At 51.4% G+C, this 25,541-nt stretch overlaps 2 protein-coding genes across 2 annotated transcripts in view; both read right to left on the bottom strand.

Annotated features, from left to right (window-relative positions):
• Positions 1-2,326, bottom strand: part of AMFR (autocrine motility factor receptor) — a 47,340-nt gene extending 45,014 nt beyond the window's left edge. The window contains exon 1 of the mRNA XM_075325803.1: positions 1,931-2,326. Within this exon, the coding sequence (XP_075181918.1) occupies positions 1,931-2,173 (243 nt within the window). The 5' untranslated portion in view covers positions 2,174-2,326. The remainder of the gene's footprint in view (positions 1-1,930) is intronic.
• Positions 2,327-6,170: 3,844 nt separating this feature from the next.
• NUDT21 (nudix hydrolase 21) overlaps positions 6,171-25,541 on the bottom strand; it is a 42,421-nt gene continuing 23,050 nt past the window's right edge. Inside the window, exons 6-7 of the mRNA XM_075326847.1 lie at positions 7,042-7,156; positions 6,171-6,438 (exon numbers count right to left, since the gene is read on the bottom strand). Of these exons, the coding sequence (XP_075182962.1) occupies positions 6,417-6,438; positions 7,042-7,156 (137 nt within the window). The 3' untranslated portion in view covers positions 6,171-6,416. The remainder of the gene's footprint in view (positions 6,439-7,041; positions 7,157-25,541) is intronic.

Raw genomic sequence — 25,541 nt, 5'->3', positions numbered from 1 at the left:
ACTCACCCACACCCCCAGTGTACAGTATATACACACACACACGGTATATACCGGACTCACCCACACCCCCAGTATACAGTATATACACACACACGGTATACACCGGACTCACCCACACCCCCAGTATACAGTATATACACACACACACGGTATATACCGGACTAACCCACACCCCCAGTATACAGTATATACAGGTCACACACAGTATATATATACACACACACACACAGTATATATATACACACACACACGTTATACACGGGACTCACCCACACCCCCAGTATACAGTATATACACACACACGGTATACACCGGACTCACCCACACCCCCAGTATACAGTATATACACACACACACTGTATATACCGGACTCACCCACACCCCCAGTATACAGTATATACACACACACACACGGTATATACCGGACTCACCCACACCCCCAGTGTACAGTATATACACACACACACTGTATATACCGGACTCACCCACACCCCCAGTGTACAGTATATACACACACACACTGTATACACCGGACTCACCCACACCCCCAGTATACAGTATATACACACACACACTGTATATACCGGACTCACCCACACCCCCAGTATACAGTATATACACACACACACGGTATATACCGGACTCACCCACACCCCCAGTGTACAGTATATACACACACACACTGTATATACCGGACTCACCCACACCCCCAGTATACAGTATATACACACACACACGGTATATACCGGACTCACCCACACCCCCAGTATACAGTATATACACACACACGGTATACACCGGACTCACCCACACCCCCAGTATACAGTATATACAGGTCACACACAGTATATATATATATACACACACACACAGTATATATATACACACACACGTTATACACGGGACTCACCCACACCTCCAGTATACAGTATATACAGGTCACACACACGGTATACACCGGACTCACCCACACCCCCAGTATACAGTATATACACACACACGGTATATACCGGACTCACCCACACCCCCAGTATACAGTATATACACACACACGTTATACACGGGACTCACCCACACCCACAGTATATATATACACACACACACGGTATACACCGGACTCACCCACACCCCCAGTATACAGTATATACACACACACACGGTATATACCGGACTCACCCACACCCCCAGTATACAGTATATATATACACACACACGTTATACACGGGACTCACCCACACCCCCAGTATACAGTATATACAGGTCACACACAGTATATATATATATACACACACACACACAGTATATATATACACACACACGTTATACACGGGACTCACCCACACCTCCAGTATACAGTATATACAGGTCACACACACGGTATACACCGGACTCACCCACACCCCCAGTATACAGTATATACACACACACGGTATATACCGGACTCACCCACACCCCCAGTATACAGTATATACACACACACGTTATACACGGGACTCACCCACACCCACAGTATATATATACACACACACACGGTATACACCGGACTCACCCACACCCCCAGTATACAGTATATACACACACACACACGGTATATACCGGACTCACCCACACCCCCAGTATACAGTATATATATACACACACACGTTATACACGGGACTCACCCACACCCCCAGTATACAGTATATACACACACACGGTATACACCGGACTCACCCACACCCCCAGTATACAGTATATACAGGTCACACACACGGTATACACCGGACTCACCCACACCCCCAGTATACAGTATATACAGGTCACACACAGTATATATATATATACACACACACACAGTATATATATACACACACACGTTATACACGGGACTCCCCCACACCTCCAGTATACAGTATATACAGGTCACACACACGGTATACACCGGACTCACCCACACCCCCAGGCCGTCTGACACCAGGTACCGGCCGATGTCCGCCGCCGCCGTGTCCCCGGGGCCTGCTGACAGTTCATCCCGGGAATCCTCGGCCTCCCCCGGGTCCTCCCCGCCCTGCTCTCCGCTCAGGCTCCGGTAGGCGCTCAGCAGGCTGAAGCCCAGCAGGAGGCCGCTGAGGCCGGTGTATGTCCGCAGGCTCGGCCACGGGAAGCGCTCCAAGAAGAGCAGCGGCATGTTCATGCGGGCCCGGGCCTGTCAGTGACCGGAGGCCGCGCTCGGTGGCGGGTGGTGCCGGCAATGTGACGCGCTGAGCGGCCGCAGCTCTCCTACGTGTTCCGGGCTCCTGTCTCCGCGCTCACACACTTCTGTCCGCCGCGGTTTTCCGTCCGATTCTGGGTGACACAGCGCCCTCTGCTGGTGGCGGAGCGCAGGTGCCCACAGAGTACGGCAGGAAATGTGCGGACTGCAGGTATAGGTATATAGGAAGGGTCAGCACACCCGCGGGTCACCACAGGGATCTGTACTGGGAGTAGCGGGGACCGCAGGGATCTGCACTGGGAATGGCGGGGACCGCAGGGATCTATACTGGGAGTAGCGGGGACCGCAGGGATCTATACTGGGAGTAGCGGGGACCGCAGGGATCTGTCCTCGGAGCAGCGGGGACCGCAGGGATCTGTACAGGGAGCAGCGGGGACCGCAGGGATCTATACTGGGAGCAGCGGGGACCGCAGGGATCTGTACAGGGAGCAGAGGGGACCGCAGGGATCTATACTGGGAGCAGCGGGGACCGCAGGGATCTGCACTGGGAGCAGTGGGGACCGCAGGGATCTGCACTGGGAATGGCGGGCACCGCAGGGATCTATACTGGGAATGGCGGGGACCGCAGGGATCTGTACTGGGAATGGCGGGCACCGCAGGGATCTATACTGGGAGCAGCGGGGACCGCAGGGATCTATACTGGGAGCAGCGGGGACCGCAGGGATCTATACTGGGAGCAGCGGGGACCGCAGGGATCTGTCCTCGGAGCAGCAGGGACCGCAGGGATCTGTACAGGGAGCAGAGGGGACCGCAGGGATCTATACTGGGAGCAGCGGGGACCGCAGGGATCTGTACTCGGAATGGCGGGGACCACAGGGATCTATACTGGGAGTAGCGGGCACAGCAAGGATCTGTACTGGGAATGGCGGGGACCGCAGGGATCTGTACTGGGAGCAGCGGGGAGCGCAGGGATCTGTACTGGGAGCAGCGGGGAGCGCAGGGATCTGCACTGGGAGCAGCGGGGAGCGCAGGGATCTGCACTGGGAGCAGCGGAGAACCGCAGGGATCTGTACAGGGAGCAGCGGGGACCGCAGGGATCTGCACTGGGAGCAGCGGGGACCGCAGGGATCTGCACTGGGAGCAGCGGGGACCGCAGGGATCTGCACTGGGAGCAGCGGGGACCGCAGGGATCTGCACTGGGAGCAGCGGGGACCGCAGGGATCTGCACTGGGAGCAGCGGGGACCGCAGGGATCTGCACTGGGAACAGCGGGGACCGCAGGGATCTGCACTGGGAACAGCGGGGACCGCAGGGATCTGCACTGGGAACAGCGGGGACCGCAGGGATCTGCACTGGGAGCAGCGGGGACCGCAGGGATCTGCACTGGGAGCAGCGGGGACCGCAGGGATCTGCACTGGGAGCAGCGGGGACCGCAGGGATCTGTACTGGGAGCAGCGGGGACTGCAAGGATCTATACTGGGGACTGCAGGGATCTGCACTGGGAGCAGCAGGGACCACAGGGATCTATACTGGGACCAATTCTTTTCATTAATGACCTTGTGGATGGGATTGATAGTAAAATGACATTCTTTGCTGATGACACCAAACTATGTAGGATATTAAAAACTGACCTTGATAGTACAATATTACAAAAAGATCTGGATAAGATGTCAGAATGGGCAGATACTTGGCAAATGAGATTTAATGTTGATAAATGTAAAGTAATGCACCTAGGATGGAGTAATCCTATAACTGCATATACATTAAATGGAAGTAAACTCGGGACTACAGAACAGGAGAAGGACTTGGGTATTCTCATTACAAGCACTCAATGTCAGGCAGCAGCTGCAAAAGCAAACAAAATTTTAGGGTGTTTAAAAAGAGAGATCAGATCCCGTGATCCCGACGTATTGTTACCCCTTTATAAATCACTTGTAAGGCCACATCTGGAATATGGGGTCCAGTTTTGGGCTCCACATTTTAAAAAGGACATTCAGAAGTTAGAGTCAGTTCAAAGGCGGCAACTAGACTAGACTACTACAAAGAAATGGAGGCCTCCCATATGATGAGAGGTTGGAAAAGTTAGATCTGTTTAGCTTAGAAAAAATACGTCTCAGAGAAGATCTCATTTATATGTATAAATACATGTGTGGTCAATATAAAGGACTGGCACATGACTTATTTCTTCCAAAAACAATACTAAGGTCCAGGGGGCACTCACTGCGAGTGGAAGAAAAGCGATTCCGACACCTAAATAGGAAAGGGTTCTTTACAGTTAGAGCAGTCAGACTGTGGAATGCCGACCACAAGAGGTAGTAATGGCAGATACTATAACAGCTTTTATATCAGGGCTGGATGATTTCCTCAGTACACAACATTGTTGGTTATAAATGACTTAGTGACCAAATGTAGAACTGGTGGAGGAAGGGTGATCTAGGTGGACCGGGGACTTTTTTTGAACCTATGTAACTCATTCATACTAACCTCTTAATTATGTTTTTTTTTTCATGGAAACTGCTCCTTTTTGGGCGAGGTTTTTAATTTACTGAAGTATTTTCTTCTTTGAAGGAGTCTTCCTCAGCTTTTATATTGTAGAACCACTACAGGCATAGAAGTGGTGTCTAGGTATAGTAAAGTAGCCATGCACTACGCAATGAAACCACCTATAGCACCACCTGGTGGACAATCACGGAGGTAGCATTTTTATCTTGAAAACGGAACGAGAGAGAGAAAAAAAGTGAATTACAAAGTTGTAGGGCATCATCAATTCAATATGAGTCGACACCTTGCATACAGAAATGCTATGATTAGAATGTGTAAGACTCACAAGGCTGCGGACGTGAAGCGATACCTCATGGAGACCTTCCTACAAGTCATTGAGTATGGTGGCTGTGTGGAGTGGCCTCTGCTCACCTGACCTGACCCCATTGGACTTCTTTCTGTGAGGTCACATCAAACAGCAGGTGTATGCGACCCCTCCACCAACATTGCAGGACCTACGACGACGTATCACAGATGCTTGTGCAAACGTGTCCCCTACCATATTGCACAACGTGCAGCAAGATACAGTATGCTGTGCAGAGTCCAGATGTGCATTGCAGCTGACGGGGGCCACTGTGAGCATCAAAGTTAAATGAGCACCATATGCGTGACCAGCATTCAATGTTTTGGGGGGGCATGAGTTTCATATCATAGCATTTCTGTATGCAAGGTGTCGATTCGTATTGAATTGATGATGCCCTACAACTTTGTAATTCACTTTTTTTCCTCTATCGCGTTCCATTTTCGAGATAAAAATGCTACCTCCGTTGTTTTCCACCAGGTGGCGCTATAGGTGGTTTCACTGTGTAGCGCATGGCTACTTTACTATACCTAGACACCACTTCTATGCCTATAGCTGTTGCCTTTCTCAAGTTAATGGCGGTGGACAGGATATGGGTGGACACACTGTGTAAAGCTGTCACTTCAGGTCACGGCCGCTCTGTGGGTCCAATCTTAAGCCAGTTTCACGTGGTCCGTGTTCGGATCAGGGAGCTTGGTCTCATATTTGCCTAAAAGGCAGTTAGCGAAGGTCAGGAGACCAACCCATCGGGCAGAGTCTTCACGTACAGCAGTTTTCTCCCAGCCCTATGAACGTCTTATCTATACCGGCTCCAGAACGTCACAAGTTTGGACCATTGGTCTCAGTCATTCCACCCACACCTTGCCCATGCCCATTCTTTTGCTTTGCCCCATGCCTATAAAATCGGGTCCACTTTTCACCCCTAGATGTTTTTTAATAACCAAACGAATAATTTTCTGGTTGACAACCATTTATAGGGAACATCTATAGTCACAATTATTAACAAACACCCCCCCCCTCCCCCTCCCCCTCTCGCCTCCGCCGGGTAAAGACTCCGGTTCGCTCGTGTACTGATAAGACATTGGACGTCCTGGAGATTTTATCATATTTGGTAACAGACTTTGACAGACGGAGGAAAAAAAAAAAAAAAAATCTGTTTAATTGTGTAAGAAAACCAAGATGGTACATGAAGCAAAAAAACTACATAATCAATAACATCTCGCTGCTGTACATCGCCACAGTCTATCTATTGTCACAGCAACAAGTCAGGTAGACTTGAAGGGGAAAAAAAAAAAAATTGATTCAGCCGAGGCTCCCGCATTATAAAGCTGTTCTCACAGAGACGGCTTCACCCGCACGATGACATCCCGGATTTCACCCACGATCAGTTGTAAATGAAGTTGAACCTGTGGAAGAATCAGATATTAATTGGTAATACAGGGATGCACTACATGGACCAGGCACCTACAGGAGTGGAGGATGAATGAAAAACCTGAAGTCAGTTGATAAAGGAAATCTGAGAGCAGCATAATGTAGTGGCAGAGACCCCGATTCCAGCGATGTGTCACTTACTGGGCTGATTGATGTAGTGTTGCTAAAATCAGTGTTTTATCAGCAGGAGATTAACACCACAGGACTAGGTGACTCGTGCCTCCTAGTCCAACCGCGCCCCCACCAATGAATGGAACAGTGTACACAGAAAGCTGCCAATCAGTGGTGTGGGCAGGGTTATAGAGGGTTCAGCATTCAAAAAACTGGCAGATCTGCAGCAGAGAAAACAGTTTTTAATGAAAGCTGCAGCAAGCAGTAAAGGGATACATCGCTGGAATCAGGATCTCTGCCCCTATGTAATGCTGATCTCAGAAAAAGCAATAACCTGGTGGCAGAGTCCCTTTAGGAGGGGTATCCTAATACTTTTGTGCATATAGTAGACATTAGACGTGATTTATTAAGTAGATAATGAGATAAATCCGAATGTAGAGAGGCGCTGGTTGTGAAGGCTGGCTTACCTACTGAGGAGCTGCGGAAGGCTGGAAATGATGGGTCCGTAACCAGGGGCATTGTCATACAATTCAAACAAAGGGGCGGCAACGAGCTTGTAATTTTTTGGAACTGCAAATAGTGCTAAGAGAAAAACATACATAGAGATATATTACAAAATGTGATGGTTCCCAGTGGTATAAGGAGAAGGCTAGACGGCCAGGAATAAGTGGACTGGATCAAGGAAACCTAAATGTAAGGACTTAAAGGGGCTGTCCACTATTAGGACAATCCCTTCTAATTCCACGTTTTCCCCCCAGGTAAAATAATAAAGCCTATACTCACCCCCACGGTGCAGTTCTAGCAGACGTGGGGTTGTGACGTCACGCGAGCCCCGCGTCCAATCAGCTCCGGCTTCTGCCCCCCCCCCCCCCATCTTCAGACCAAACAAGTTAACCAACAGGCAGTGAGGGCTGCGGCTGCTGCGCACTTCCTGTTGATTGTTCGTTTGGTCCAAGGCTGATTGGATACGGCACTCGCGTGATGTCACAGCCCTAAGAGAGTCCCCCAGCACCACTGGATGGGCGCCGGTACGGGAATCCAAATTGGTTGTGTCCTAGTCGTGGACAACCCTTTAAGGCCTAAGCCACACGGCGAGAACATCGGAGCGAGTGGAGTGCGATAAAACATCGCATTCCACTCGGACCAATATTAGCCCGTGTGTCAGTCGGAGTCGGAGTCGGAGTCGGAGTCGGAGTCGGAGTCGGAGTCGGAGTCGGAGTCGGAGTCGGAGTCGGAGTCGGAGTCGGAGTCGGAGTCGGAGTCGGAGTCGGAGTCGGAGTCGGAGTCGGAGTCGGAGTCGGAGTCGGAGTCGGAGTCGGAGTCGGAGTCGGAGTCGGAGTCGGAGTCGGAGTCGGAGTCGGAGTCGGAGTCGGAGTCGGAGTCGGAGTCGGAGTCGGAGTCGGAGTCGGAGTCGGAGTCGGAGTCGGAGTCGGAGTCGGAGTCGGAGTCGGAGTCGGAGTCGGAGTCGGAGTCGGAGTCGGAGTCGGAGTCGGAGTCGGAGTCGGAGTCGGAGTCGGAGTCGGAGTCGGAGTCGGAGTCGGAGTCGGAGTCGGAGTCGGAGTCGGAGTCGGAGTCGGAGTCGGAGTCGGAGTCGGAGTCGGAGTCGGAGTCGGAGTCGGAGTCGGAGTCGGAGTCGGAGTCGGAGTCGGAGTCGGAGTCGGAGTCGGACACCAAAAAAAAAAAAAAAACGCAGTGCACTCGCATTACAGCAGTGTACCGCGAGTGCAGGGCGAAAATGGCAACAGCCGGCTACGGAGGAGAGGGAGATAAATCCCTCTTTCGTTCGCAGCTTTGGTCCGATCACATGATCAGACCTCGGTCGCAGGGACACTTGCACGACACTCGTCTCCTGCTGTGTTGCCAGCGTGAGCCGAGTGTCATGTGTGGATCGCATTAGTCCCCGGCCTTAGACCCTGTGCGCACACTGCGTTTTTACCTTTTGGGCGGTTTTGCTGCAGAAATCTCTTGTAAAAATGGTTGTAACCTTTCTGCAGACATTCCTCAGCAAAACCTATGGGAAAAGAAGGGAATTTTGTTTACTTACCGTAAATTCCTTTTCTTCTAGCTCCAATTGGGAGACCCAGGCAGTGGGTGTATAGCTACTGCCTCTGGAGGCCGCACAAAGAACTACACTTAAAAGTGTAAGGCCCCTCCCCTTCTGGCTATACACCCTCCCGTAGGAGTACGGATTCCTCAGTTTTAGTACCAAAGCAAGAAGGAGGAAAGCCAATAACAGTTTCAAAAACAAATTCAATCCGATAACAAGATCGGAGAACTTAAGAAACAACATGAACAACATGTGCACTCGAAAAACGAAACCCTAAGAACAAATAGGGCGGGTGCTGGGTCTCCCAATTGGAGCTAGAAGAAAAGGAATTTACGGTAAGTAAACAAAATTCCCTTCTTCTTTTTCGCTCCTAATTGGGAGACCCAGACAGTGGGACGTCCAAAAGCAGTCCCTGGGTGGGTAAAAAGATACCACATGAACGGGCTGTCAGACAGCCTCTTCCTACAGGTGGGCCACCGCCGCCTGAAGGACCTGTCTACCTAGGCTGGCATCTGCCGAAGCGTAGGTATGCACTTGATAGTGTTTGGTAAACGTGTGCAGACTCGACCAGGTAGCCGCCTGGCACACTTGCTGAGCCGTAGCCTGATGCCGCAATGCCCAGGACGCACCCACGGCTCTGGTAGAATGGGCCTTCAGTCCAGATGGAATCGGAAGCCCAGCAGAACGGTATGTGTGAAGAATTGGTTCCTTGATCCACCGCGCCAGGGTGGATTTGGAAGCTTGCGATCCCTTATGCTGACCAGCGACTAGGACAAAGAGCGCATCAGAACGGCGTAGAGACGCCGTGCGAGAAATGTAAATCCTGAGTGCTCTCACCAGGTCCAACAGATGTAAACCCTTTTCAAATTGGTGAACTGGATGCGGACACAAAGATGGCAAAGTGATATCCTGATTGAGATGAAAGGAAGAAACCACCTTGGGAGAAAACTCTGGAATTGGACACAGTACTACCTTGTCTTGGTGAAACACCAGGAAGGGAGATTTGCAAGATAACGCCGCTAGCTCGGACACTCTTCGAAGAGACGTGACCGCCACAAGAAAAACTACCTTTTGTGAAAGCCGAGAAAGGGAAACCTCTTTCAAAGGCTCGAAAGGCGGCTTCTGGAGAGCAATGAGAACCTTGTTCAGATCCCAGGGTTCCAATGGCCGTCTGTAAGGAGGAACGATATGACAAACTCCTTGGAGAAACGTGCGTACTTTAGAAAGCCGTGCCAAGCGCTTCTGAAAGAATACGGATAGCGCGGAGACTTGACCCTTAAGAGAGCTAAGCGACAAACCTTTTTCCAACCCAGACTGCAGGAAGGAAAGAAAAATTGGCAATGCAAATGGCCAGGGAGAAAACCCTTGAGCCAAGCACCACGCTAAGAATATCTTCCACGTCCTGTGATAGATCTTAGCTGAGGATGGTTTTCTAGCCTGTCTCATTGTGGCAACAACTTCATGAGATAAACCTGAGGCCGCTAGGATCCAGGACTCAATGGCCACACAGTCAGGTTCAGGGCCGCAGAATTCAGATGGAAAAACGGCCCTTGAGACAGCAAATCTGGACGGTCTGGTAGTGTCCACGGTTGGCCTACCGTGAGATGCCACAGATCCGGGTACCACGACCTTCTTGGCCAATCTGGAGCGACGAGTATGGCTCGATGGCAGTCGGACCTGATTTTCCGGAGAACTCTGGGTAACAATGCTAGAGGTGGGAACACATAGGGGAGTCGGAATTGCGACCAATCCTGAACCAAGGCGTCTGCCGCCAGTGCTCGATGATCGTGAGACCGTGCCATGAAAACTGGGACCTTGTTGTTGTGCCGTGACGCCATCAGATCGACGTCCGGCGTCCCCCAGCGGCAACAGATCTGCTGAAACACGTCCGGGTGAAGGGACCATTCTCCTGCGTCCATGCCCTGGCGACTGAGAAAGTCTGCTTCCCAGTTTTCCACGCCTGGGATGTGAACTGCGGATATGGTGGACGCTCTGCTTTCCACCCACGTCAAAATCCGCTGGACTTCTTGAAAAGCTTGGCGACTGCGTGTTCCCCCTTGGTGGTTGATGTACGCCACCGCCGTGGAATTGTCCGACTGAATCCGAATCTGCTTGCCTTCCAGCCATTGTTGGAAGGCTCGCAGGGCAAGATAGATTGCTCTGATTTCCAGAACCTTGATCTGCAGGGTGGACTCTTCCTGAGTCCACGTCCCCTGAGCCCTGTGGTGGAGAAACACCGCTCCCCACCCTGATAGGCTCGCATCCGTCGTGACCACTGCCCAGGACGGGGGAAGGAACGACTTTCCCTGTGACAATGAGGTGGGGAGAAGCCACCAACGCAGAGAGTCCTTGGCAGTCTGAGAGAGGGAGACAGTCCTGTCGAGGGACGTCGATTTCCCATCCCATTGGCGTAGAATGTCCCATTGTAGAGGGCGCAGATGAAACTGCGCGAACGGGACTGCCTCCATTGCTGCTACCATCTTTCCTAGGAAATGCATGAGGCGCCTCAGTGAGTGCGACTGGCTCTGAAGGAGAGATTGCACTCCAGTCCGTAGCGAGCACTGCTTGTCCAGTGGAAGCTTCACTATCGCTGAGAGAGTATGAAACTCCATGCCAAGATAAGTCAGAGATTGGGTCGGGGTTAGATGAGACTTTGGAAAGTTGATAATCCACCCGAAACTCTGGAGAGTGTCTAGTGCCACCTTCAGACTGTGCTGGCATGCCTCTTGAGAGGGTGCCTTTATAAGCAGGTCGTCTAGATACGGGATGACCGAGTGACCCTGCGAGTGCAGAACAGCTACTACTGCTGCCATGACTTTGGTGAAGACCCGGGGGGCTGTTGCCAGACCGAAAGGTAACGCTACGAACTGCAGGTGTTCGTCGTGTATGACGAAGCGTAGGAAACGCTGATGCTCTGGTGCAATCGGCACGTGGAGATACGCATCTTTGATATCTATTGATGCTAGAAAATCTCCTTGAGACATTGAGGCTATGACGGAGCGTAGGGATTCCATCCGGAACCTCCTGACTTTTACGTGTCTGTTGAGCAACTTTAGATCCAGGACGGGTCGATACGATCCGTCCTTTTTTGGGACCACAAACAGATTGGAGTAAAAACCGTGACCTTGTTCCTGAAGAGGGACGGAGGTCACCACTCCTTCCGCCTTTAGAGCGGCCACCGCCTGCAACAGAGCATCGGCTCGGTCTGGTGGTGGAGAAGTTCTGAAGAAACGAGTTGGCGGACGAGAACTGAACTCTATCCTGTACCCGTGAGACAGAATATCCCTCACCCAACGGTCTTTGACGCGTGACAGCCAAATGTCGCCAAAGTGGGAAAGCCTCCCACCGACCGCGGGTGTGGGAATCGGAGACTGCAAGTCAGGAGGACGCCGTCTTGGCAACGGTTCCTCCGGCTGTCCTTTTTGGGCGTGACTGAGACCTCCAAGAATCTGAGCGTCTCTGGTCTTTTTGAGTCTTTTTTGACGAGGCGAATTGGGACCTGCCCGGTCCTCGAAAGGACCGATAACCAGACTGACCCTTCCTCTGTTGGGGTTTGTTTTGTCTGTGTTGCGGTAAGGATGAGTCCTTACCCTTGGAGTGTTTGATGATTTCATCCAAACGCTCTCCAAACAATCGGTCACGAGAAAAAGGCAAATTGGTTAAGCACTTCTTGGAATGAGAATCTGCTTTCCAATGTCTCAACCACAGGGCCCTACGCAAAACAACGGAGTTGGCTGACGCCACTGCCGTGCGGCTTGTAGCGTCAAGAACAGCATTAATCGCGTACGACGCAAATGCCGCCATTTGCGAGGTCAATGGTGCTACCTGCGGGGCAAATGCACGTGTGACTGAGTCGACTTGCGCAAGCCCGGCTGAGATAGCTTGGAGTGCCCATACGGCCGCAAAAGATGGCGCTAACGACGCTCCAATCGCTTCATAGATGGATTTCAGCCAGAGCTCCATCTGCCTGTCAGTGGCATCTTTAAGTGCCGCTCCATCCTCAACTGCAACCAAGGATCTAGCTGCAAGCCTGGAAATTGGAGGATCCACTTTTGGACACTGGGTCCAACCCTTGACCACCTCAGGGGGAAAAGGATAGCGTGTATCTTTAAGCCGTTTAGAAAAACGCCTTTCAGGATAAGCGTGGGGTTTCTGGATTGCGTCTCTAAAGTCAGCGTGGTCCAGAAAAGTGCTTAATGTACGCTTAGGGTATCTGAAATGGATTCTCTCGTGCTGCGAAGCTGACTCCTCTACAAGAGGAGCTGGTGGGGAAATATTTAACATCTTATTGATGTTAAATATAAGATCATTAACTATGGCGTCACCATCTGGTGTATCTAGATTGAGAGCGGTCCCAGGATCAGAATCCTGATCAGTTACGTCCGCCTCATCACCCATAGATTCATCTCGCTGGGATCCTGACCATTGAGATGAATGTGAAGGCCCGTCATAGCGAGCCCGCTTAGGCTGCCCGGGGCCATCGTCCGAGTCAGAGTCTTCACCCTGAGGTGTATGTGCCCGTCCCGGAGCTTGGAGGTAATTCAGCTGAGGGGGACCAGGGGGCAATGATTGCACAGTGTCCGTGGCCTGAAGTACAGGCCTAGCTCGCAATGTGTCAAGAATTTGTGACATAGTGAGAGACATTCTGTCAGCAAAAGCTGCAAACTCAGTTCCTGTCACCTGGACAGCATTCACAGGTGGTACACCCTGGGTCACGTCCAGCAGAGGTCCCGACTGTGCAAGCGCCGCAGGGGCCGAGCACTGCACACAATGGGGGTCCGTGGAGCCTGCCGGTAGAAAAGTCCCACATGCGGTGCAGGAAGCATATAATGTCTGTGCCTTGGCACCCTTGCGTTTTACGGACGACATGCTGCTGGCTCTCTGCAATGTGAGAGAGTCTATAGCCAAAGGGCGACCAGCGCTATGCAATACAAAGTATTTGTAGAAACAAAATACTAAGAATACTACTGGCACAAGAGGGGGTGAGCCCTGAGGGCTGCTTACCGCCCGCTGAATAGCGGGTAAGAGGCGCAGAATTCCTTGTCTGGGTCTCCCCGGCTCCCCTCTGCAGCTCAGCGTGTCAGCAGGAATGGCTGCCGGCGTCTGTGGAGAGGGGCGGTCCGTGGGAGTTCCTAAACAAAAGTGCGGGAAACAGTGTCCCCTCTGTGCCTACTGTGAGGGCTGGAGTATGTAAAAACGACTCCAGCCCTCAGCGCTGATGCACTGACCAGCGTCCCGCCCCTCTCCTGACTGGCAGGTCTGGGGGCGGGAACGAACGGAAGCAGGCCGCAAAAGCCGGGGACTCGAGTTATCAGCGCGGCCGCCGTAAAAGCGCGGCCCGCGCTGAAGTCCCCGGCGCACCACAAGTGCCAGCCGCGCCGCAGTCCCAGCGGCCGGCGCGACCAATTCCCATAAGTGAGCCTGCTTCAGCAAAGCTGAATGAGGCCATGGCACAGGCGCCGCAGCGCTGATGTCCCCGGCGCACTACAACACCCAGCATGCTGCGGTGTGAGCGCCAAATGCACGGGGACACAGAGTACCTTGAGGAAGCAGGGCCATGTCCCTGATGTACTCCGCTCCATCCAGCATCTTCTCCAGGGGCTGTAGATGGAGCACGGTCTCAGTGCCTGGAGACCAGTAAATCCCACTTCACCCAGAGCCCTGTAAAAAGGGATGGGGAAGGAATCAGCATGTGGGCTCCTGCCGCCGTACCCGCAATGGGTACCTCAACCTTACAAACACCTCCGACATACAGTGGGGTGAGAAGGGAGCATGCTGGGAGCCCTGTATGGGCCCTCTTTTCTTCCATCCGACATAGTCAGCAGCTGCTGCTGACTAAAAACAATGGAGCTATGCGTGCGTGTCTGACCTCCTGCGCACAAAGCTAAAACTGAGGAATCCGTACTCCTACGGGAGGGTGTATAGCCAGAAGGGGAGGGGCCTTACACTTTTAAGTGTAGTTCTTTGTGCGGCCTCCAGAGGCAGTAGCTATACACCCACTGTCTGGGTCTCCCAATTAGGAGCGAAAAAGAAAAAATAATTAGCTGTGCGCACACTGCGTTTTTTCCCCTCAAGAAAAATTCTCTCAGTAGATTTTCTTGAGAAAAAGAATGAGCCGTCACTTCTTTTCCGCGGGTAGCTGCGTTATTTCACTCCATTGACTAATGTAATCATGAAATCCCGCAGGGAATAACGCAGGTAGCAAATTCTGTGCGGTTCATTGCGTTTTCCTGCGTTATTCCCTCCGGTATTTTGCGGTTTCGGGACATAATGTTCATCGCTGTCTCCGGTTTGCAGGGAAGTGATGTTATGACAAAAAGAGGAAGCGGGGCAGAGAGTAAACACACACAGATCACACATAATACACACACACACATATATATATAGAGTACACACAGAAATCAAATGTACATATAAAAATAAACGAAAAAAAAAAAACCATGCGCTCCACCATATTTTTACAATCCAGTCAAGGTAAACACACAGCGTCGGCCCAGTATTCTCAGGCTGGGGAGAGCGAGGGCCAGGGTTAATGTCCCCCCCCCTCCCACAGCCAAAAATATCAGCCCGCCGCTTCCCCGAGAATGTTGCATCCATAATGCAACAGTCCCGGCGTGCTACCAGCTCTTCCAGAGAGCTGTGATGCGGTGGCAATCAGGGTAATAATGAGTTAACGGCAGTGCATAGCTGCCACTAAGTCCAAGCTTAATCATGGCAGAGTCTATGAGACCGCTTACACGATTAACCCGTAAGTAAAGTGAATAAACACACACCGAACAATCCTTTATTTTAAATGAAACAAAAAAAGCCCCCTCTTTCGCCACTTTATTACCCCCCCAACACACAACTTCGGCGTAATGCACACAGGTCCCGTGACGCCTGCATCCAGCTGCATCTGACAGTACTCAATGCAGCCTCGTTCAGTGAGTGATGTTGCAGAGGCAACTACAGGTCATTGCTCACGGTCGGTAATGTGAACACATTACCGCTCGCGAGAACTGCAGTGTGTCCTCACAGGGACTATATTGATTATCTATCCATCCGTCTATCCATCTATCTATCCATTATCTGTCTATCCATTTATCTATCGATTATCTACCTATTATCTATATTATTTATTGCTGTTAAAGCATTAAAAAAAACGCAGGGACCAACCTGCAAAAAAAAAAAAAAAAAAAAAAAAAAAAAAAAAAGCACCAAAATGTGGTAAAAACGCACATTTTTTTGGTGCGTTATTTGTGCATTTTTTTTTTTTTAACACAGGTGCGCTAATCCTTCACTCAAGAAATTTCTGAAGAAATTTGAGAAAAATCCTTTTTCTAGTGTGCCTTAGCCTTGCTGTCACATAATTACTACCGAACATCCGTGCCAGAGCACTCTGGGATTATATCAGTTCTGCCTCCATATTGGAACAACTTCAATAATCAGATTAGAAATGGAGGACCAGTAAATAAGTAATAGGACGTCATGACTTGGGCCACCACCAGAGGGCGTTTCAGCTTATTAACACAAAGATATCAACTGGAAAGATCCTTAAAAGGGAACCTGTCACCAGATTTGGGCCCTATAAGCTACGGCCACCACCAGTGGGCTCTTATATACAGTATGTTAGAATACTGTATATAAGAGCCCAGGCCGCTGTGTTGAATGTATAAATGACTTTATAATACCTAGGGGGTCGCTCCGGTGCAGACTGGTGGGATAGGAGTTTCTCCAGGTGCGGAGTCTCCTCTTTCGACCATCTTTGTTCTACTCCTTCTGAAGCCTGTGGTCCTGTGCAGGCGCACTTTGATCTGATCTGCTCAGGGAAGATCAAAGTATTATAGTGCGCCTGCGCAGGACCTAAATGCCGGCGAGTGTGGATGATGTAGGACGCATCATGAACCCAGGCTTCAGAAGGAGGAGGACAAAGATGGCCGAAAGAGGATGCGCCGGTCCTGGAGAACGGAGAGACCCATTTGACCAGTCTGCACCGCACCGCACTGCCCCTTATAAAGTGATTTTTATGTTCTACACAGCGGCCTGGGCTCTTATATACAGCTTGTTAGCATACTGTATAATAGAGCCCACTAGTAGTGGCCGCAGCTTATAGGCCCCAAATCTGGTGACAGGTTCCCTTTAACGACCCATGACGTACTGGCTACGTCATGGATAGTGTGCAGTTAATCCTCGCCCCCTGCCGTGGGCAGGCGGCGATCCGCGAACATATCAGCTATTTTCAACAGCTGATATGTGCCTGCTAGTCGCGGGTGGAATCGCTTCCACCCGCGGCCATTAACCCCTTACATCTCGCAGCCAAAATCTGGCAGCGAGATGTATATGCGCACCGCCACGACAGTCACTTACATGATCATGTGACTTTCAGTGGTTGCCATGGTAGCACAGGGTCATGTGATGACACCTGTAGCTAACATGAGTCACTTCCTCACAATGCCGGAATACAGCTGGCATTGAAAGTGAAGCAGCAAATCTGCAGTTCTCAGCTGTGTAGCTGTGATCGGCAGATAGTGATCAGCAATCCGATCGCTCTGCACTATAGCCCCCTAGGGGGACTAGTAAAAAAAAAATAAATAAATAAATAAAAAAAAAAAAAAAAAAAAGTTTTAAAAAATTATAAAACCTAAAAAGTTCAAATCACCCCCTTTATGCCCTATTGAAAATTAACGGATTAAAAAAAAAAAAAAAGAAAAAAAACACACCACACACATTTGGTATCGCCGCGTTCAGAAATGTCCGATCTATCAAAATATAAAATCAATTAATTGATTGGTAAACGGCGTAGTGGCAAAAATTCCAAACGCCAAAGAAGGGAATTTTGTTACTTACCGTAAATTCCTTTTCTTCTAGCTCTTATTGGGAGACCCAGACGATTGGGTGTATAGCACTGCCTCCGGAGGCCACACAAAGCAATTACACTAAAAAGTGTAAGGCCCCTCCCCTTCTGGCTATACACCCCCAGTGGGATCACTGGCTCACCAGTTTTAGTGCAAAAGCAAGAAGGAGGAAAGCCAATAACTGGTTTAAACAAATTCTCTCCGAGTAACATCGGAGAACTGAAAACCGTTCAACATGAACAACATGTGTACCCGCAAACAAACCAAAAATCCCGAAGGACAACAGGGCGGGTGCTGGGTCTCCCAATAAGAGCTAGAAGAAAAGGAATTTACGGTAAGTAACAAAATTCCCTTCTTCTTCGGCGCTCTATTGGGAGACCCAGACGATTGGGACGTCCAAAAGCTGTCCCTGGGTGGGTAAAGAAATACCTCATGTTAGAGCTGCAAGACAGCCTTCCCCTACGGGGAGGCAACTGCCGCCTGCAGGACTCTTCTACCTAGGCTGGCGTCCGCCGAAACATAGGTATGCACCTGATAATGTTTGGTGAAAGTGTGCAGACTCGACCAGGTAGCTGCCTGGCACACCTGTTGAGCCGTAGCCTGGTGTCGTAATGCCCAGGATGCACCCACGGCTCTGGTAGAATGGGCCTTCAGCCCTGATGGAACCGGAAGCCCAGCAGAACGGTAGGCTTCAAGAATTGGTTCTTTGATCCATCGAGCCAGGGTGGCCTTAGAAGCCTGCGACCCTTTGCGCTTACCAGCGACAAGGACAAAGAGTGCATCCGAACGGCGCAAGGGCGCCGTGCGGGAAATGTAGATTCTGAGTGCTCTCACCAGATCTAACAAATGTAAATCCTTCTCATACCGATGAACTGCATGCGGACAAAACGAAGGCAAAGAGATATCCTGATTAAGATGAAAAGAGGATACCACCTTAGGGAGAAACTCCTGAATGGGGCACAGCACTACCTTGTCCTGGTGGAAGACCAGGAAGGGAGCCTTGGATGATAGTGCTGCCAGCTCAGACACTCTCCGAAGAGATGTGATCGCTACCAGAAAAGCCACTTTCTGTGATAGTCTAGAAAGTGAAACCTCCCTCAGAGGCTCGAAGGGCGGCTTCTGGAGGGCAACTAGTACCCTGTTCAGATCCCATGGATCTAACGGCCGCTTGTACGGGGGTACGATATGGCAAACCCCCTGTAGGAACGTGCGCACCTTAGGAAGGCGTGCCAAACGCCTCTGAAAAAAGACGGATAGCGCCGAGACCTGACCTTTAAGGGAGCCAAGCGACAAACCTTTTTCTAACCCAGATTGCAGGAAAGAAAGAAAGGTAGGCAATGCAAATGGCCAGGGAGACACTCCCTGAGCAGAGCACCAGGATAAGAATATCCTCCACGTTCTGTGGTAGATCTTAGCGGACGTGGGCTTCCTAGCCTGTCTCATGGTGGCAACGACCCCTTGGGACAATCCTGAAGACGCTAGGATCCAGGACTCAATGGCCACACAGTCAGGTTCAGGGCCGCAGAATTCCGATGGAAAAACGGCCCTTGGGACAGTAAGTCTGGTCGGTCTGGGAGTGCCCACGGTTGGCCGACCGTGAGCTGCCACAGATCCGGATACCACGCCCTCCTCGGCCAGTCTGGGGCGACAAGTATGACGCGGCTGCAATCGGATCTGATCTTGCGTAGCACTCTGGGCAAGAGTGCCAGAGGTGGAAACACATAAGGGAGCCGGAACTGCGACCAATCTTGCACTAGGGCGTCTGCCGCCAGCGCTCTTTGATCGCGAGACCGTGCCATGAAGGTTGGGACCTTGTTGTTGTGCCGTGACGCCATTAGGTCGACGTCCGGCACCCCCCAGCGGCGACAGATTTCCTGAAACACGTCTGGGTGAAGGGACCATTCCCCTGCGTCCATGCCCTGGCGACTGAGGAAGTCTGCTTCCCAGTTTTCTACGCCGGGGATGTGAACTGCGGATATGGTGGAGGCTGTGGCTTCCACCCACATCAGAATCCGCCGGACTTCCTGGAAGGCTTGCCGACTGCGTGTCCCCCCTTGGTGGTTGATGTATGCCACCGCTGTGGAGTTGTCCGACTGAATTCGGATCTGCCTTCCTTCCAGCCACTGCTGGAAGGCTAGTAGGGCAAGATACACTGCTCTGATTTCCAGAACATTGATCTGAAGGGTGGACTCCTGCTGAGTCCACGTACCCTGAGCCCTGTGGTGGAGAAAGACTGCTCCCCACCCTGACAGACTCGCGTCTGTCGTGACCACCGCCCAAGACGGTGGTAGGAAGGATCTTCCCTGTGATAATGAGGTGGGAAGAAGCCACCACTGCAGAGAGTCTTTGGCCGTCTGGGAAAGGGAGACTTTCCTGTCCAGGGATGTTGACTTCCCGTCCCATTGGCGGAGAATGTCCCATTGAAGTGGACGCAGATGAAACTGCGCAAACGGAACCGCCTCTATTGCCGCCACCATCTTCCCGAGGAAGTGCATGAGGCGTCTTAAGGAGTGCGACTGACTTTGAAGGAGAGCCTGCACCCCAGTTTGTAGAGACCGCTGCTTGTCCAGCGGAAGCTTCACTATCGCTGAGAGAGTATGAAACTCCATGCCAAGATACGTTAGTGATTGGGTCGGTGACAGATTTGACTTTGGGAAGTTGATGATCCACCCGAACGCCTGGAGAGTCTCCAGTGCAACATTCAGGCTGAGTTGGCATGCCTCTTGAGAGGGTGCCTTGACCAGTAGATCGTCCAAGTAAGGGATCACAGAGTGTCCGTGAGAGTGCAAGACTGCTACCACTGCCGCCATGATCTTGGTGAACACCCGAGGGGCTGTCGCCAGACCAAATGGCAGAGCTACGAACTGAAGATGGTCGTCTCCTATCACGAAGCGTAGAAAGTGTTGGTGCTCTGTAGCAATCGGCACGTGGAGATAAGCATCTTTGATGTCTATTGATGCTAGGAAATCTCCTTGAGACATTGAGGCAATGACTGAGCGGAGGGATTCCATCCGGAACCGCCTGGCGTTCACATGCTTGTTGAGCAGTTTTAGGTCCAGAACAGGACGGAAGGAGCCGTCCTTTTTTGGAACCACAAAGAGATTGGAGTAAAATCCTCGCCCCCGTTCCTGAGGGGGGACAGGGATCACGACTCCTTCTGCTCTTAGAGAGTCCACCGCCTGCAGCAGGGCATCTGCTCGGTTGGGGTGTGGGGAGGTTCTGAAGAACCGAAGTGGAGGCCGAGAACTGAACTCGATTCTGTACCCGCGAGACAAAATGTCTGTTACCCACCGGTCTTTGACCTGTGACAGCCAAATGTCGCAAAAGCGGGAGAGCCTGCCACCGACCGAGGATGCGGAGGGAGGAGGCCGAAAGTCATGAGGTAGCCGCTTTGGAAGCGGTTCCTCCATTTGCTTTCCTGGGGCGTGAGTGAGCCCGCCAGGAATCTGAGCTCCCTTGTTCTTTCTGAGTCCTTGCCTTGCCCGAGCCTCGAAAGGACCGAAACCTCGACTGCCACTTTTTCTGTTGAGGTTTACTTGCTCTGGGCTGTGGTAAGGAAGAGTCCTTACCCTTGGACTGTTTTATGATTTCAGCCAATGGCTCACCAAACAGTCTGTCTCTAGATAATGGCAAGCTGGTTAAGCATTTTTTGGAACCAGCATCTGCTTTCCAGTCCTTTAACCACAAGGCTCTGCGCAAAACCACAAAATTGGCGGACGCCATAGCGGTACGGCTCGTAGATTCTAGGACAGCATTGATAGCATAGGTCGCAAACGCAGACATTTGCGAAGTTAGGGACGCCACTTGCGGCACTGCTGGATGTATGATAGCATCCACCTGTGCTAAACCAGCTGAAATAGCTTGGAGTGCCCACACGGCCGCGAATGCTGGAGCAAACGACGCGCCGATAGCTTCATAGACAGATTTCAACCAAAGGTCCATCTGTCTGTCGTTGGCATCTTTAAGTGAAGCGCCATCCTCTACTGCGACTATGGATCTAGCCGCAAGCTTGGAAATTCGGGGATCCACCTTTGGACACTGGGTCCAGCGTTTGGCCACCTCAGAGGGAAAAGGATAACGGGTATCCTTAGAACGTTTAGAGAAACGCTTGTCTGGATGAGCGTCGTGTTTCTGGATCGATTCCCTGAAGTCAGAGTGGTCCAAAAAAGCACTTAATTTACGCTTGGGATACAGGAAATGGAACTTCTCCTGCTGTGCAGCTGCCTCCTCTGCAGAAGGGGCTGGGGGAGAAATATCCAACTGTCTATTAATTGCCGATATAAGGTCATTAACCATGGCGTCACCATCAGGGGCATCCAGATTGAGAGGGGCCTCAGGATTAGAATCCTGATCACCGTCCTCAGTCTCATCACAGAGAGACTCTTCTCGTTGAGACCCTGAGCAGTGTGATGACGTGGAGGGTCTTTCCCAGCGAGCTCGCTTAGGCTGCCTGGGACTGTCATCTGAGTCAGAGACTTCAGCCTGTGATGCTTGAGACCCCCCTTGGAGCACGGATTAGTTCCAACTGAGGGGGACCGGAGAGCAGAGACACAGCAGTGTCCATGGTCTGAGTAACTGGCCTGGACTGCAAGGTCTCCAGGATTTTTGTCATAGTCACAGACATTTTATCAGCAAAAACTGCAAAGTCTGTCCCCGTCACCGGGGCAGGGTTCACAGGCGTCTCTGCCTGGGCTACCACCACAATAGGATCTGGCTGACGAAGTGCCACTGGGACTGAACATTGCACACAATGAGAGTCGTTGGAGCCTGCTGGTAGATTAGCCCCACATGCAGTACAAACAGTGTACACAGCCTGTGCCTTGGCACCCTTGCGTTTTGCGGATGACATGTTGCTGCCTCCTCAGAGCAGTACAGGGTGTCCAGCCAAGAAGCGACCTTACAGTGCAACTATATATATATATATATGGTACCAAGAAAAGAAGGGAATTTTGTTTACTTACCGTAAATTCCTTTTCTTCTAGCTCCAATTGGGAGACCCAGACAATTGGGTGTATAGCTATTGCCTCTGGAGGCCACACAAAGTATTACACTTAAAAGTGTAAGGCCCCTCCCCTTCTGGCTATACACCCCCAGTGGGATCACTGGCTCACCAGTTTTAGTGCCAAAGCAAGAAGGAGGAAAGCCAATAACTGGTTTAAAGACCAATTCAATCCGAGGAAACATCGGAGAACTGAACCATACCACATGAACAACATGTGTACCCGAAAAAACAGAAAAACCCCGAGAAAACAGGGCGGGTGCTGGGTCTCCCAATTGGAGCTAGAAGAAAAGGAATTTACGGTAAGTAAACAAAATTCCCTTCTTCTTTGTCGCTCCATTGGGAGACCCAGACAATTGGGATGTCCAAAAGCAATCCCTGGGTGGGTAAAAGAATACCTCATGATAGGGCCGTCAAACGGCCCTCTCCTACAGGTGGCCAACCGCCGCCTGAATGACTTATCTACCTAGGCTGGCGTCTGCCGAAGCGTAGGTATGCATCTGATAATGCTTGGTAAAAGTAAGTAGACTCGACCAGGTGGGTGCCTGACACACCTGCTGAGCCGTAGCCTGGTGCCGTAATGCCCAGGATGCACCCACGGCTCTGGTAGAATGGGCCTTCGGCCTTGAGAGAACCAGAAGCCCAGTAGAACTGTAGGTTTCAAGAATTGGTTCCTCGAGCCCCCGAGCAAGGGTGGATCTGGAAGCTTGCGACTGTTTACGCCGACCAGCGACAAGGACAAAGAGTGCATCCGGGTGGCGCAGGAGCGCCATGCGGGAAGTAGAACCTGAGTGCTCTCACCAGAACCAACAGATGCAAATCTTTCTGAAATTGATGGACTGGACGAGGACACAAAGAAGGTGAGGTGATATCCTGATTGATATGAAAATGGGATACCACCTTAGGGAGAAATTCCGGAACCGGACGCAGAACTACCCTGTCCTGGTGAAGGACCAGGAAGGGAGTTTGTATGAGAGCGTTGCTAGCTCGGAAACTCTCCTAAGAAACGAGACCGTTACTAGAAGGCCACTTCCCGTGAAAAACGGGAAGGGAGACATCCTTCAAAGGCTCGAAAGGCGGCATCTGGAGAGCAATTAGAACCTTGTTCAGATCTCAGGGCTCTAACGGCCGCTTGTACGGAGTGCTGAGAAGACAAACTCCCCGTAGGAACGTGCGTACCTGAGGAAGTCGTCGTTTCTGAAAAAATACAGATAGCGCTGAGACTCGTCCCTAAAGGGAACTGAGCGACAACCCATTTTCCTACCTAGATTGCAGGAAGGAAGGAAACATAGACGATGCAACCGGCCAGGGAGAAACACCCTGCGCCGAGCACCGAGATAAGAACATCTTCCACGTCCTGTGGTCAATCTTGGCGGATGTTGGTATGCTAGCCTGTCTCATGGTGGCAACCACGTCCTGAAGTAATCCTGACGACACTAGGTTCCAGGACTCAATGCCACACCATCCGGTTGAGGGCCGTAGAATTCAAATGGAAGAATGGCCCTTGAGACAGCCAGTCTGATTGGTCTGGTAGTGCCCCCGGTTAGCCTACCGTGAGGCACCACAGAACCGAGTACCACAACATCCTCGGCCAATCTGTAGCGACGAGGATGGCGCGGCCGCAGTCGGTCTTGATCTAGCGCAGTACTCTGGGCAACAATGCCAGAGGTGGCACCTAAGGTAGCTGGAACTGCGACCAATGCTGAACTAAGGCGTTTGCCGCCAGAGCTCGATGATTGTGAAACCGTGCCATGAAGCTGGCACATTGTTGTTGTGCCGTGACGCCATTAGATCGACGTCCGGCCTCTGTCAGCGGCGCCAGATCTCCTGAAACCCGTCCGGGTGAGGAGACCATACTCTTTCGGCCACACCTCAGCGACTTAGGAAGTCAGCTTCCTAGTTTCCACACTTGGGATGTGAATTGTGGATATGGTGGATGCCGTGTCTTCCACCCACATCAGAACCTGCCGGACTTCCTGGAAGGCTTGCCGGTTGCGCGATCTTCCTTGGTGGTTGATGTATGCCACCGCTGTGGAGCTGTCCGACTGAAGTCGGATATGCTTGCTTTCCAGCCGCTGTTGGAAGGATTGTAGGGCAAGATACACTGCTCTGTGTTCAAGAACATTGATCTGAAGAGTGGACTCTTGCTGAGTCCACGTACCCTGAGCGCTGTAGTGGAGAAAAACTGCTCCCCACCCTGATAGACTCGCGTCTGTCGTAACTATCGCCCAGGACGGGGATAGGAAGGACCTTCTTTTTGACCAAGAGGTGAGAAGAAGCCACCACCGTAGAGATTCCTTGGCCGCCTGAGAAAGAACGACGACTCTGTTGAGGGACGTCGACTCCTCGTCCCATTGGCGGAGAATGTCCCATTGTAGTGGACGCAGTAAAACTGCGCGAAAGGAACTGCCTCCATTGCTACCATCTTACGTAGGAAGTGCATGAGGCGTCTCAATGTGTGCGACTGGTTCTTAAAGAAGAGCTTGCAGCCCGTAGTGACTGCTGTTTGTCTAGCGGCAGCTTCACTATCGCTGAGAGAGTAAGAAACTCTATGCCTAGATATGTTATCGATAGGGTCGGGGTCGGATCTGACTTTAAAAAGTTGATGATCCACCCAAAACTCTAGAGAGTCTCCAGCGCAACGTTCGGGCAGTGTTGGCATGTTTCCTAAGAGAGTGCCTTGACAAGTAGATCGTCTAAATACGGGACCACAGAGTGACCCTGAGAGTGCAGGACTGTGACTACTGCTGCCCTGACCTTGGCGAAGACCAGTTGGACTGTCGCTAGCCGGAAGGTAGAGCTACGAACAGAGGGTGTTCGTCTCCTATAACGAAGCGTAGAAACGCTAGTGCTCTGGATCAATCGGCACGTGTGGATAAGCATCCTTGATGCCTAATGATGCTAGGAAATATCCTTGGGACCTTGAGGCGATGACATGGCGGAGGGATTCCATCCGGAACCGCCTGGTGTCCACGAGCTTGCTGAGCATTTTTAGATCCAGAACGGGACGGAACGGCCCGTTGTTATAGGTACCGCAAAGAATTTGGGGTAAAAACCGTGACCTTGTTCCTGAAGAGGAACGGGGGT

The sequence above is a fragment of the Anomaloglossus baeobatrachus genome, chromosome 10 (genome assembly GCF_048569485.1).
Source record: "Anomaloglossus baeobatrachus isolate aAnoBae1 chromosome 10, aAnoBae1.hap1, whole genome shotgun sequence".
In the NCBI taxonomy this organism is placed as follows: domain Eukaryota; kingdom Metazoa; phylum Chordata; class Amphibia; order Anura; family Aromobatidae; genus Anomaloglossus; species Anomaloglossus baeobatrachus.
Note: the sequence above shows the minus strand (reverse complement) of the source record. Positions and strands in the feature narration are given on the sequence as shown.